Source organism: Hyperolius riggenbachi, chromosome 7 (genome assembly GCF_040937935.1).
Source record: "Hyperolius riggenbachi isolate aHypRig1 chromosome 7, aHypRig1.pri, whole genome shotgun sequence".
Taxonomy (NCBI): Eukaryota; Metazoa; Chordata; class Amphibia; order Anura; family Hyperoliidae; genus Hyperolius; species Hyperolius riggenbachi.
This window is the reverse complement of record NC_090652.1, coordinates 257,802,081-257,817,078: the sequence shown is the minus strand read 5'-3', so window position 1 is coordinate 257,817,078 and position 14,998 is coordinate 257,802,081. Positions and strand designations below refer to the sequence as shown.

The 14,998-nt window shown below is 44.3% G+C and overlaps 1 protein-coding gene across 3 annotated transcripts in view; it reads right to left on the bottom strand.

Moving 5' to 3' along the window:
- Window positions 1-14,998, bottom strand: part of LOC137524987 (bile salt export pump-like) — a 146,969-nt gene that overhangs the window by 85,269 nt on the left and 46,702 nt on the right. For all 3 annotated transcript variants that reach the window (XM_068245590.1, XM_068245589.1, XM_068245591.1), the window contains 5 exons: window positions 12,002-12,037; window positions 8,563-8,611; window positions 4,736-4,977; window positions 4,535-4,622; window positions 467-600 (listed from right to left, as the gene is read on the bottom strand). In XM_068245590.1, coding sequence (XP_068101691.1) covers window positions 467-600; window positions 4,535-4,622; window positions 4,736-4,977; window positions 8,563-8,611; window positions 12,002-12,037 — 549 coding nt within the window. The remainder of the gene's footprint in view (window positions 1-466; window positions 601-4,534; window positions 4,623-4,735; window positions 4,978-8,562; window positions 8,612-12,001; window positions 12,038-14,998) is intronic.

Below are 14,998 nucleotides of genomic sequence, written 5' to 3'. Positions count from 1 at the left end.
TCTGTGTGTGACAGAGAGAGAGAGAGATAGCTCTTAATAGCTGCAGCTTCTGTGTCCTGTGTTTCTGACTGACCTGTCGGAAGAGAGCAGAGGAAATGTAACTAATTGTCACAGCTTTTTCATACTGTTTTTGCTTTCAGAGTTTGATATGTTTGATATTTGCTTTCTGTAGTCTGATATGCAACTCTGGCTGTGCATTGAAGCAGACACCCCTTCTGCAATTGATTTGTCCCAATATAGATAAATCCTACCCTCAATAAATTACAGCTTTTGCTTCTGATATTTAACATGAAAAGTAGGAAAATGTTTACACAGCTACTTAGACATTATTTGTACATTGTCATTTTAGAACACTTGGGTATCGATAGTATTCCTTTAAAAGACTACTAATAATTATTATTCATTGCATTCAAACATGCATTGGACACATTAAAACCTGAGGTTCTCAGAAAGTAATATGACTTACTCGGACATTCGGGTGTTCAGCTCTCCAACAGAGGTGCAGTCAAACCAGCCAATCTCCATCCTCATCACCTTGCGGAAGTAGAGCTTCCTTATTCTTTGGATCTGCCGAGCTGCAGCTGTCACCCAGAAAGCAATCTATGGTAGGAAGAGCATGACACAAAGCAGTGTGAAAGTAGCATATCCGTGAAGACATTATCATTTTTATTGTCAGCAAATGACCAATAGATTCCAACAGTATGGTTTCCAGCATTATATTTAACTAGGATTGTATTTGACTAGTGTCTGTACATTTCCCTGGTATTATTATTTTGGTAAATATTCAATTTCCCAAGTGATAACGCCCCTATTCTGTAGGCCTGAAAGATAAATCGAATTTAAATCGAAATGGCGATCACCAAGATCACAATTTCGGAATCGTCAAAGCGGCAATTATCGCGATCCCGTCATTTCCACATGGGGAAGTTTGAAGAAGTGGCTTCAAACTTCCCCAAAGTCCTGACTCGTGCGGACCGCAGCATTGGACATACTTTCCGCACGAGTCAAATGCTGTCTGTCCTCTATCACCGTCTGCCGGCTCTTGTGCTTGGCAAAACTCCGGGTTCCTGTATGTCACATGACATACAGGAAGTATTCCGTGCATTAGAGCCTGCAGGAGGCAAAGTGGATAGACTGCTATCGCTGGACTCATGCTTGAAGCTATGTCCAGAACTGATGCAGCTTGGGGGACAGAGGAGGCACAGAGAGAAACAGCGGGCACAGAGACACAAAGGAGGCAAGAGAGAGACCTAGAGGAGGCATAAAGAGGCAAAGGGGGCCCGAAGAGAGACAAGGGGACAGAGAGGGAACAAACAGGCAAAGAGGGGGAACAAAGCTTGATTTGAAGGAAATCGTGAATAGAATCGAAATCGCAATTTCAGACAGAAATCGCTCAATTCAATTTTTTCCTAAAATCGTTCAGGCCTACTATTCTGTATACTTTTTTTTCTTACTTTATTTTAATTAATTCTATTCATGGTTGCCAACAGACAAATTTGTAGGTACTGCAAATGGTAATTAAGATCTGTGAATTACCTTTTATTTTATTTGACTCTGAAACGCCCCACCCCATCTGTCTCTAGTAACCTTATTGGTTAGAGATGCTCAATAAGCTGCAAATTATTCTGAGTTATATGCAAATGGTATGCAGCTTGGAATTGGGTCAATGAATGGACTTATGAGGAAGGAAACTGTGAGGTTGGAAATACAAATTTTGGATCAGGTGAAAGTTTGTGATTAGTGTTTAGATTTTGTTAGTCAAAGGAACGAGGTAAGAGTGTGGTCTCTTGTTGTGCTAGATTTCAGGAAAGGCCACAAAGGCCCAGTCCTTAGGCTGCAGCTGGCCAAGGGGCAGCTGGACATGGAAGTGGGATTGCTGCATATAGAAGAGATGCCTGAAAATTAAATAGAAAGGTTGCAAATGAGAAGCAACACATGGAAATGAGGAGCTGCTGTCCAAGGAATTTCTATATAACTGAAGGAGGCTGCTGTACATAGATGGAGGGGGCTTCACAAGGAATAGGAGGGTGGCTGGCTGCTGCACATGGATGCAGGAAATGGGGCCTAGGGGCAGGAAAAGTATAAAACTGGCCACTCAGTTCAAAAATGGCCCATTCAGAGTGGATAGTGTAGTGTTTGATCCTATGGAGTCTTGTGTCCAGTTGGAGTCCGGAGCACCACTATGGGAAATGTTTTTTCTATATGAAAAAATTGTGCAGGTCAGGAATTTGCATTGTGTTTATTGCAAAAGATCCATTTGACAAGTGTTAATGGAGTCTATTAATACCATATGATCTGTTTACGGTCAGGTTTTTCGTTTTGCTGCAATTCTGCAAAATGGATAGAAAAAATGTCTATTTTGCATTGCATTGTGGACCGAGCCATAGGCTACCAAAGTCTTCAGTAGATGAAACTTGATAAGACAGAGCAAACAAGCCAAGATAAAAACTTCACTAATCTGAGTTTACTTCCGATAATTGTGTGAAAAATTTGAAACGGTTACTTTAAGGGTGCCTTCACACTTAAAGGGAACCTTAACTAAGAGGGATATGGATGTTTCCTTTTAAACAATATCAGTTGCCTGGTAGTACTGCTGATCTTTTTGGCTGCAGCAGTGGCTGAATCACACACCTGAAACAAGCATGCAGCTAATCCAATCTGACTTCAGTCAGAGCACCTGATCTGCATGCTTGTTGAGGGGTTGTGGCTAAATGTATTAGAGACACAGGATCAGCAGGAGAGTCAGGCGACTGGTATTATTTTAAAAGGAAAAATCCATATCCTTCTCAGTTTAGGTTCCCTTTAAAGAGACTCTGCTTTTTTCATATAATCCTTTTCAGCATGAATGCCTCAGTGAAATCGCTGCATCCCCGCAGCAAATGGGTGATTTAGGGCAGAGGATTAGCCCTGCAGAGCTCCGTGGCTCGCAGGGCTTTACTTCCTCAATGAGGCAGAGCTGTATGCAGTAGCTCTGCCTCCTCCATAGTCAATCTCTGCAGATCACCGCCTCTCCCCGCCCCTCTCAGTCTTCTTTCACTGAGAGGGACGGGGAGGAGGCGGAGACTCACAGAGATTGATTGCGGAGAGGCTGAGCTACAGCTCAAAGCTCAGCCTCTCCAAGAAGAGAAGCATTGCGAGTCAGGGCAGCATGATCTGCAACCAGCAAAGTCGTACAACTTTGCAGGTCGCTTTCTCACTAATAAATCACCCATCTGCCACGGGGATGAGGCGATTTCACTGGGGCATTAATGCTGAAGAGGATTATAAGACAAAAGCAGGGGAAAAAAGAGACTTCAGAGCCTCTTTAAGTTGCCCATGCATCTAGTGATGTATGAGTAGATTCTACCAAGTGACAGATCTCTCTCTTTCAGCATTAAATCTCTTGGGAATCAGCCTAGTGATGCCGTATCTGCCACCTTGCCTTCTCCATCGCACCCCAAATGTCAATGTGCCCCCTCAAGCAGTAAAATACTTTATCTGTCCGCTATCGCCTGCCATGGTACCAATTCATTTTCCACATTACCGCCCCCAAGTGGCTAATGGCACATAGCTTGTGGAGGGCAAGTGTGTGATGTCACACACGGCCCCACGTGTAATATGGCATAAGCAGAAGCCACGTGGGGTGGAAATGCAGAAGATAGATGAGCAACGCAGCAGGCAACAGCGGACAGGTAAAGTATTTTAATGCAAAAGCACAGGGTCCATATTTACATTTAGGAAACTGTATTGCTTGTACCGATATCGCACACCATTACCAACACACACTGGCTTGACCACGTCGCCCCGAGATTTCCCAGTATGTTCGATCAATACATTAGACCAATTTTGGGCTGAAATTGGTCGAGTCATGTGTCGGGCATGCTTGTGTAGATTTGCATGCGATTCGATAATAGTTATCAAATTAAATGATCGGCCACCAAATTGCTAGATGTATGGCCACCACCACCACCATCCCTGAGATTTCCATTTTTTCTGTTTTTTTTTTATTTTTTGCGATTTGCATTTGCATCTGATCTTTCCTATTTTATTCCCACTTTAATGCGAATTTTCACATTTCCATTTTTCCATACATACTAATGAATTTGATTAAAATGAAATTAAGTGTAATTAACTGCACTTTAGCATGTCGATTTTCGCACTCCAATGAGTTCTGGTTCACCATGAGCTTGCTGGTTAGTCTGTACCTCTCGGTGTTACAAGCCCTACTCCATAGAGCCAAATTAATCCATGCCATGCACTGATGAAGATCAAACAATCCGAAACAGTCTGTATGCATGTTGGGTTATTATGGCTCTGTACAAATTAACAAGCTAACACATCATTACATTCCAGCGGTTCTGGAGGTGTTTAGCTTCTAAGGGTAACAATGGTTAATTTGCATATATTCAGCAGTGATGCCCTGGGAGACATCTCAAGCTCACTCCAACCTGAATTATCGCAAATTCGTTCTGTTTTAAGAAAGCAAACTTTTGTTTTTCTTAAAAATATACAACATACCTCGGCCATTCTGATGGCCAGCCATAATGAGACTTACTTGTACGTAGCCAAGAATTAGGACAGAACATCCAATTCCCGCGTAGTAGCTGGCAAACCTGGTCATCTCTAATTCAATGTTCAGCATTCTGTCAGGGAACAGAGTGAGACAGTGAGACGCGATAATGGGACAAAATGTGATGCCAAAGTTTCAGCAAGTACAAACTAGATAGAATAATTCATAGTAGAAATGATCACTCACCCACACCCCAAAGTCTCATTCTCTTCTCTCTGTACCCAGGTTCCATTAAGCCAGGTGATAGTGTTGTTTGTACAGGTCTTGTTTGGGTTACGCAATTCTTGCAGTTCAATATCGTACAATATAAATGTGTCTATCATCATGCCGAAGACCAGCAGCATGCACGGCTGTGCTGCCCCATGGATCACGGATGCAATGCTGCCAAATACCATCATGCAGGTCTCAGAGCATGAGGCAAATCTGAACTGGAAGCATATGACAAATATTAATGAACATCCAATATATAAGCACATTACAGTAGAATCTCTTTATAGTAAACTGCAAGGGATCGGACCAAGTCGTTTGCTATAGCAGAGTTTACTACATCAGAAATTGTCATACATGATGGCCGAACATTGGGATTTCGGTTTGCGTTGACTTTAATTTCTGGCAAACTTCTGAATCCTTCAGGGCATCTCTACAACTGAAATTTCTATAAAGTGAACACAAGGTGAGAGGTATATGGAGGCTTAAACATTTATTTCCTTTTAAACAATACTAGTTGCCTGGCAGCCCTGCTGATTTATTTTGCTGAATTACATAAGTAACACGCATGCAGCTAATCTCATCATATCTGGCAATATTGCCAGAAACTCCTGGTTAGCATATACTTGTTATATATGAAAGTATATGTGTGTGTATATAAGTATTAGAGGCAGAGGAGCAGCAGGACAGCCAGGCAACTGGTATTGCTTAGGGCCCGTTTCCACTAGAGCGAATCCGCATGCGTTGTCTGCATGCGGATTCGCATAACCAATACAAGTGGATGAGACTGTTTCCACTTGTCAGTTTTTTGGTGCGTTTTTCTGTGCAGGATTTTTCTGCACGGTAGGGCCTGCAGAATTCGCCTGTGTGAGGAATGCAGGCGATTCGCAGGCTATGTATTTAATAGGGAAAACGCACATGCGTTTTTTGCCGCGATTTCGCGTGCGAATTCGCACGAAAACTAATGCAAATTGAACCAGGCAGTGAAATGGTTAAATTCGCATATACCCTGCCTATGCGAAATCGCATGCGAAATCGCGGCAAAAAACGCACGCGGAATCGCATCCGCATGCGATTTCGTCAGCGGTGGAATCCCGGTGATTCGCACCGCACTAGTGGAAACGGGCCCTTAAAGAGAATCTGTATTGTTAAAATCGCACAAAAGTAAACATACCAGTGCGTTAGGGGACATCTCCTATTACCCTCTGTCACAATTTCGCCGCTCCTCGACGCATTAAAAGTGGTTAAAAACAGTTTTAAAAAGTTTGTTTATAAACAAACAAAATGGCCACCAAAACAGGAAGTAGGTTGATGTACAGTATGTCCACACATAGAAAATACATCCATACACAAGCAGGCTGTATACAGCCTTCCTTTTGAATCTCAAGAGATCATTTGTGTGTTTCTTTCCCCCTGTTCTCATGCACTGAAGTTTCAGGCTGCTTGTTTCTTCCTGCAAACAGCTTTGCCCTTGTCTGTAATTCTTCAGTATGTGAAAGCCCAGCCAGCTCAGAGAACGATTTATCCAGCTTGTAAAAGATAAGAGAGAAGAAAGAAGCTGCTTTAATCCTAAATAACACACAGGCAGTGTGCATAGAGGGGCCTGGAAGGGGGAGTTCATAGCAGAAACACAACACTGAAGAACTTGGCAGCCTTCCAGACACAGGCCGACAAATCTGACAGGGGAAAGATACATTGATTTATTACAGAGACAGTGATAGTATAAAGTGCTGCAGTAAGCCAGAACACATTAGAATAGCTTTTTGAACTTGTAGGATGATAAAAAACAGGATGCAATTTTTGTTACGGAGTCTCTTTAAAAGGAAATAAATATGGCAGCCTCCATATCACTCTCACTTCTGGTTCACTTTAAAAAAGGTTTACAAGTGTACTAAAACCTGGACAGTGGCATGGTGAAGAGGGATCAATGGCGAAATAATCTGCAAAAAATACGTATTTTTTCATGTGTAAATTCCAAAAACACATATAATTTCTATATTTTTCAAATGAAGAGCTTTAGAATAGCCACTGTGGTTACCAGCCTAAAAATTATTTGCGGCCACTTTAGCAGAGACCAGAAATGTGTGTCATTGCAAATTTATCAATTACATTTTAAAACTTTTTTGTGACCTACAATTTAAACATGTCAAATATTTCTGCTGAATGTGCCATGTTGCCACCAAGCCCACTCTACAGCCACACCATCCTTGCTGCCTGATCGGAAAAGAATGCAGTTCTCAGAGAGGCCTAACATATGGGGAATGTCAATTTTTTCTATGACATTTTTAAACATTTTGAGGCGTCAATATTTTACATTTCAAATACGTCATGTCAACTGGTAAACATTTTAATTGCATCCACTGTATGAGAGGCCTGAAATGCATGCCACGTTGCCAATGACTTCCCTCTACAGCCGCACCATCCTTCCTGCTCAACTTAAAAGAACGCCAGTCCTCAGAGAGGCCTAAAATATAAAGTATTGCAAATTTATCTTTGAGATTTTAAAACATTTTATGTCATCAAAATGTTTCTTCTTTAACTTTCTGGGGACTAGCTACCCAACCCCCCTTAAAGATCAACGCATTTTACATATGTGGGAGGCTTATCCCCAGTATAGATAGCTAGGCATTGGTGTCCCCAGTATAGCCAGGTGTCCCCAGTATAGCCAGCAGCCTTTACTCACCTTCCAGGCTCCAGCAATAAACAGCTCTGCCCCCCTCCACTCTGTCCGGCATCCCTGCTTGTACTACCGCTAATTTCTGGGTCCCAGCTTGATGACGTCATCAAGGCGGGGCAGATACTCAACACAGAGTGAGCCGAGATGCTGGGCAGAGCGGAGGGGAGCGATGATCGCTGGGGAATGGTAGGAAAGTGAATCTTGGTCCTCTTCTTCCCTTCCTACCGCCACTGCTTTCTGTGATCACTATGATTGGCCGGCGATCATTGTGATCACGTGATCAGGAGCCAATCACCATGGCTCCTGATCAGTGAGGAGAGATGTCAGCTGTCATATGACAGCTTAATCTCCCCTCTTGGGTGCGCATGATCACATCAGGAGCGTTCAAAGCAGGTGGCGTAAATCCTACACCATATCAGGCTTAGGCAGCCACAAGTGCAGCGTAGGATCTACTTGTGGTGGTCCACAGATTTTAATAACACTTTAGTTGCAGGCACTGTGGCATAAGCCTGGAAAAAGTAGCAGGTGGCAACCTAAACATAATTTCCTCCACTGTAGGTGAGACCTAAAATATCTGCAGTTGTATTCCAAAGTTTAAAATTTGTATTAATTTATCGTTACAATTTAAAGTTTTGACGTTAGTTGCAGCAGGCACTGTAGCATAGGCCTGGAGAAGGCAGCAGGTGGAACACTTAAGATTACACTGCAACCACTGTAGGAAATGCTTAAAATATCCAGCATTGTATACCAAAGCTTTACATTTGTTATATGAAATTATTACATTTTTGAATCTTTCAACTTTCATGACATGTTAGTTGCGGGCACTGTAGCATAGGCCTTCAAAAGGTGGCAGGCAGGCAGCAGCCTAAAATATTGTAGTTGTATCCACTGTAGCAGAGGGGTGAAAAATTTGGTATATTGCAGCATAAACATTAGAATTAGAAATAGCAGCCACACTAGGTGATGCCTGAAAAAATGAACAATTGAGCAAATTGAGTCTAGGAAAACATTTGTGCCTGCTGTGAGGTTTAATGTTGGGCAAGGGATTTGTGTCATGATGAAGGGCAGGTTAAGGCTACAATCACTATATACAGTATATATACATATAGAACCAACAAGCACAACTTACCAGTTGAAAGAAGCCAACGCGTATACTTTCATCAGGCTTTTCTTTAGACCTAGGAGAAGAGGTTAAATAGTCTAGATCAGTGTTTCTCAACTTCTTATTGGTGTGTACCCCTTTTAATAAGCCTGTGCTGGCTAAGTTCCCCCTTGTATGGTAAAGATCATCTCATCTTTGCCTTCATACAGATATATTTTATAGTTATACAAGGTTATTTTTTTAAACAGTTTACAAGCATTTAGAATTGCCTTTAATTGATGAAAACACTAGTTTGGTGTTGTTTACATAAGTTTTAAAAGAGGGGAAAAAAGATGTATTATTTTCTGAAACTCTAAATTTGTTAAACTTAATGGAATATATCAAGCCTAATTATCCCCCTGGACCCATCAGAAGTACTCCCTGGGGTATGGGTAAAACTTGTTGAGAACCTAGGTTTTAGATTAGTTAAAGATTTGTTAGCATGAGGCCATGTTCACAGTGTGACATTGCATTGTGTTCCCTGTATGACAGAACAGAACGAAAAAGTGTGCCACATGTTATGGCCAAATTGCGTCACATACAGTGAAGCATACAGTCAATGGAAAGTATGCTTCGCTGTACCTGTTAATGTGTGCATTTCCATACTGCTACCCATTATACTGCAAAGCTATTGGCGCACGGTGAACGTTGAATAGGTGGTACACTGCAGTGCGCTAAGCCGCGCTAAGCCGCGCTACAAAGCTGAGGTTACTCCGCATCTAAATGCACCACTGTTAACGGGGCCCTTATTAGATCATGCTACACAACTTTTCGAGATAAAAAAGAGTGACACCTTTAAGATACGCCACTATTATATTATATAAATGCTTCATATTATATCACCCCATTTAATGCTCCTCATTGTACTGCTTCTGCATCATAGTGCTTTTTATTACTATGGGCTTGATTCACTAAGACAAATAGCATGCCTTATCAGAGTTAACACATCTTATGCGAGTTAACATACCTTATCAGAGTAGCATAGCGAGCGCTACGAACTTATGCCTGCCAGTTGGCAGTGACGAGAGTTCCACTCATCCTGCCCCGAGTCCCTGCGGGTCCAATCACTTTAAAGGACATTATCCCTGCACTTTGATTGGCCCAGTAGGCTGCATGTCAAGTTTCCTGTCAAGTGAAAGGCAGCCTACTGGGCCAATCAAAGTGCGGGGATAATGTCCTTTAAAGTGATTGGACCCGCAGGGGCTCAGGGCAGGATGAGTGGAGCTCTCGTCATTGCCAGTTAGCAGGCATAAGGCATGCTATTTGCCTTAGTGAATTAAGCCCAACGTGTCTTATTGTACTGACCCCTACTGTAATGCTGTTATAGTATCCACTATTTTGGTGTGCAATTTTGCCTATTTATATTAACACACCTCCCCCTTCTTCTATTTAAGTTCTGTTTGTTGTGCCTCTAATTGTAGTGCTCATCATTTTAGTGCCTCTCATCTTTGTGCAGTGATTGCTATAAGCACATTGGTTATAATTGCTTGCTTAATTTTTTTTTATCTCCTCTTATTCTGCTGCACACCTGTCTTCGCTTCAGTTTCCACCTCAGCACATTGGTTCATCACCATGGCATGATGGTTGTGTACCATGTGATGCAACAGTCACATGACCATATACTAGTACTGAAGGACTAGATACTGGAACTTGGAATTAGGGATGGTCGGAAATGCCAATTTCCGATTCCGCTGTAATTCCGCATTCCGCCATTGCCAAATACAGATTCCGCTTTCCGCTACCAATTTCCGCATTCCAATGCGGAATTTCCGCCAGAAATCGCGGAAATTCTGCCCGAATTTAACATCGATTTTCTCAAAAACTATAAGGTCTTTTTGAAAACTTTTTGCATCTTATTCAGAAGATTCAGTTTAATAAACCCTGAAAATTTGGTGTTTCTAGGACATACGGGGGCTTTGCTATTAACCGTTAAAGTCGGCGGATTTTTCCTGTAATGTAAATGCAGAAAATAGGCAGAAGCAGATTTTCTGCATTTTACATTACAGTAATCCGCCTAACGCACTTGCATTACGGATTTCCGCATTCCGATGCGGAAATGCAATTTCCGATCGGAATTTCGGAAATTGCATTTCCGCGGAATCCGAATGAGCATCCCTACTTGGAATGGGCAGACAATATTGAAGGACTAGGGATGCTGGAACTTGGGATGGGCAGACAATGGCCTCGATTCATAAAACTGCCTGCGAGCGGGGAAAGTCGAGCGGGGAAACACCGCTGTCGGTATTTCCGCCTTCAGGGTGGTAATTCATAAAAATTTAGCTACTTGTGATATACGTGCGGAGATACTCCGCTGTAGGCAGGCGTTAGGCTGTCGGGAGACGTGCGGAAACAGGGGAAGCAGGCGGAATCCCTCCGTGCGGTGTTCTCTCTGCAGCTGCTTGGGAGGTCTGTCCCATTCACTGCAACGGATTCCGCACGCTTCTCGCCACATCAGAGGTAGCGGTAATACCCGTCCGCATACCGCTACCTCTAATCTTTATGAATTGACATTTGTTACTGTTGCTGTGATAATCACCGCGCAAGGCGGTGATTGATCACTCTGCTCGCAAATGTCGGCTTTTCATGCGGAAAAAGCCTTTATGAATGCATATTTTGGTGTGTGGTCGGTAAAGTGAGCGTTTTTTTGCATTTCCGAATGCGGGAATGCTTTATGAATCGAGGCCAATATGTAAAGAGGAAAGAGAAGAGCCAAAGTGGTACAGTAGAAACGTTTCCCCTTTTCAGCTGAGCCAATACACCTTCATGGGTCCTCTGACTCATCAATCACCGAAAGGTATATTGCCAGGAAACCCCTGGAGGGTTTGAAGGAGCTTTGGGGTCCTACGGAAACATGGCTGAGACAACCTGCCATAGACATACACTGTATATCGCTAACCTAAAAGTCCAGCACAGTAAACTATGGTTGTTAGGCATGTGATGCACCTGATCAGGTCCGGATTTCTGGAAAGGCCACCAAGGCTCAGGCTGTGCATGAAAGAGAGGGTCTGCAGTACAGAGATAATAAACATGAAAGAGGGGCGGCGGCACATGGAATGGGAGGAGCGCTGCTGTACATGAAAGGGGAGCCACAATTTACTTGGCCTAGGGGCGAAAAAAGTATAATTCCGGCCTGCACTATTGTTCCCAGTGTTGATGTTTAGCTTGTTGGGAGAGTATTGGTTATTTAAGCCAGGCTACATAACATGCCAATGGGCTCCTTTATGCAGCATGTTCTGTATTTTTTCTGCCCACACAATATTACAAGCACTGCATAGTTTTTAAAAATGAAATACGTCATGAGCTGAAAACTGTGTTCCCTGGGGCTGAATGAGTGGCCTATGTGAGCAGATGTCTCGCAGAGAACAATGGAGGAATAACAAGAGCTCCGCACTTATTAAGACATTTCTAACATGCTGCCGATACTTACTCTTTCTTCTTTGCTGAGCCATTTTCATATTTCTCTCTGCATAGAAAAGAAAAAGAAACAGTATAATAAAAAAAATTGAATTTACAAAGCCTTGTGCTGGACAGTGTCGGTTCTAGATACAATGGATCCCCTGGGATAAATTATCCTTGGGCGGGGGGCCTGAACCACCCCCGGGGCCCCAGGGCGAGCAAAGCGTTTCACTTGCCCCTGTGGCACACTCCTCCGTCACTTAATGCATTCCCATCTTCATCCTCATGGGGGCACCTCTCCTCTGTGACCCGACTCATGTTATTATGTAACAACATCCCGCCAGATCACTGAGAAGATGTAGCCAGCAGAGATGAAGATGGGAACGCACAGAGCAGGATCATACACAAGGCAAGTGCCTGGGGCATAGTGGGCATCAAGGGGCCCATCTTGCCTTTTTGTCTGACCCCTCTATACCGCAGCTTATGAAAGTGGCTAATGGGGGGCCCCAAAGCTACTACCTTGCCTAGGGCCCCACTTCATCTATATCCATCTCTGGGAACTCATGGACTAATGGAGTAACCAGGCAGCAGGGACAGGTGAGTTGCTACGCTGTCAAAAACTCTGTAGGGGCCCCAGGTCTCAAAATAAAGTTGGGGAGGACTTGGGGGGACCCAGCAGCGCTCAGAGGCCCTATGGAGATTGCCCAGTTTACCCCTACAGGAGTGCAGGCAATGGTTCTTAACTATAAACAGCTAATAGGTACATCAGACAGTACAACCATCTCTAGCTCAAACAAGCATTAAAGGGCTCTGGCCATGGGTCTTAGTGCAAATACTACTTACCTGAAACACTCTCCCCCTTCTGATTATATTCCACTGAGCCAAATAAAGCATTTTCATAAGGCTAACCTTCTCTTTCTTTCGTAGATGAGTGTCCTTTTTCATAGTTTGGTATAGACGATGCATGGACAGGTGGAGGATTGAGAGAGAGATGAGGAGAGCACAAAAAAGGTGTGTCTACTCCAGGGGTGCCCGTTGGGTAGATTGCGATCTATTGGTAGATCGCGAAGGACTCCGTGGTAGATCCCGACCACACTACATTTTCCATTCTGTATATACAGTTGTGCTCCTAAAATTGTACATAGGTAAATCATTTTGACTTGGTCATTTTTAAAGTAGCTCACAAGCCGAAAAAGTGTGGGCACCTCTGGTCTACTCTTACAAATTACCCTTACACACTCATAACTCCTCTCTTACACAGCCCCTCCCCATATACACATTCTTCCACACAGATACCCACGACTCCCACATAAACACTGCACCACACACAGATGCTCCACCCCCAAACCCCACATTTCCTTTCACACATAGAACCACAAACACCAAATTCCCAGCTCTCAAGCCTATTTTCTACAAACATCTTTAAGCAGAGTCCGAGCGCTTGCTAGTGCTTGGCCCAGGTGGTTGACAAGCGGTCCCCCGTAGAGATGCCCCCCTCACCCGCAACATAAAACTTTTTTTACCGCAGAGTGATGCCACTGTCTATCAAATATGACAAAAGTTGTGGTACCAAACGCTGCCATCCGCAGGGGCGCCTCTAGGCATAGGCAGTACAGGCCATTGCCTGGAGTGCCATTGGTCCTGGGGGCGCCATTTTGCTGGATTAAGCCACGCCCCTGTATGAAGCCACGCCCCCTGACTTTGCCCCACCTCCACAGTTGTTCTATTACTTGTTTCTGCTGCATCTGCTTAGCGTAAGTTGCTGGCAGCTGCCACTGTGTCCCTCTGTGCCTTGTACATCCTTTTCCTCCCCTTTGTGCCTCCTTCTGTTCCTTTTGTGCCTCCTTCTGTCTCCTTGTGCCTCCTTCAGTCCCTTGTGCCATGTCTGACCCCCTGTTTGTCCTTCTGTTTCTTTTTATACCTCCTGTCTCCCTTTTTGCCTCCATGTGCCTCTTTCAGTCCCCCTGTGCCTCCTTCTGTCCCCCTGTGCCTCCTTATGTCCCCTTGTGCCTTTCTTTGTTCCCTTGTGCTATCTCTGCCCCCCTGTTCCTCCTTCAGTCCCACTCTGCCTCCTTCTGTACTCATGCGCCTCCTTCTGTCACCATGTGCCTCTTTAGTCCCCATGTACCACCTCTGTCCCCTGCGTCTTCCTCTGTCCCCCTGTGCCTCCTTCTGTGCCCCTTTGTGCCTTTTTCTGTCTCCCTGTGGTTCTGTCTGTTCTCCTCTGCCTCCTGTCTCCCTGTGCCTCCTTACATCCCCCTCTGCCTTATTCTGTCACCCTTTTGTAGCTCCTTCTGTCCCCCTTTGTGAATCCTTCTGTTCCCCTTTGTGCATGCTTCTGTTTCCCTTTGTGCCTCCTACTGTTTCCCTGTGCCTCCTTCTGCCCTTTGTGCTTTTTTCTGTCCCCCATCGTGCCTCCTCCTTTCCCCTGTGTGCCTCCTTTAGTCCCCCTGTGTCTCCTTCTTTACTCCTGTGCCTCAATCTGTCCCCCATTGTGCCTCCTTCTGTTACCGTGTGCCTCCTTCAGTCCCCCCGTGTCTCCTTCTGGCCCTCATGTCATTTGCTTTGCCTCCTTCTGGCCCTCATGCCTTCTTCTGTCCCCTTGTACCACCCACTGCCCCTTTGTGTACCTCCTTCCGTCCTCCTGTGCCTCCTTCTGTCCTCCTTTGTGTCTCATTCTGTCCCCCATTGTGCCTCCTTTTGTTGCCCAAAGTGCCTCCTTTTGTCCCCTGTGTGCCTCCTTCTGTTCCCTTGTGCCTCCTTCTGTCCTCCTTTGTGACTTACTCTGACCCTCATTCCTCCTTCTGTCCCCCTGTGCCTCCCTATGTCGCTATGTGTGCCTTATTCAGTCCCCCTGTGCCTCCTTCTGTCCCCCTTTTTGCCTCATGAAAGTTGAGCCCTGCCTATGTGTATTTTCTGGTGAAACGCTGCCGCATTTACGTGTATTTTTCCGTTGAAACGCTGCTGCAATTAGTGTCATTTCTGATGAAACGCTGCCGCATTATGAATATTTTTCTGGTGAAACATT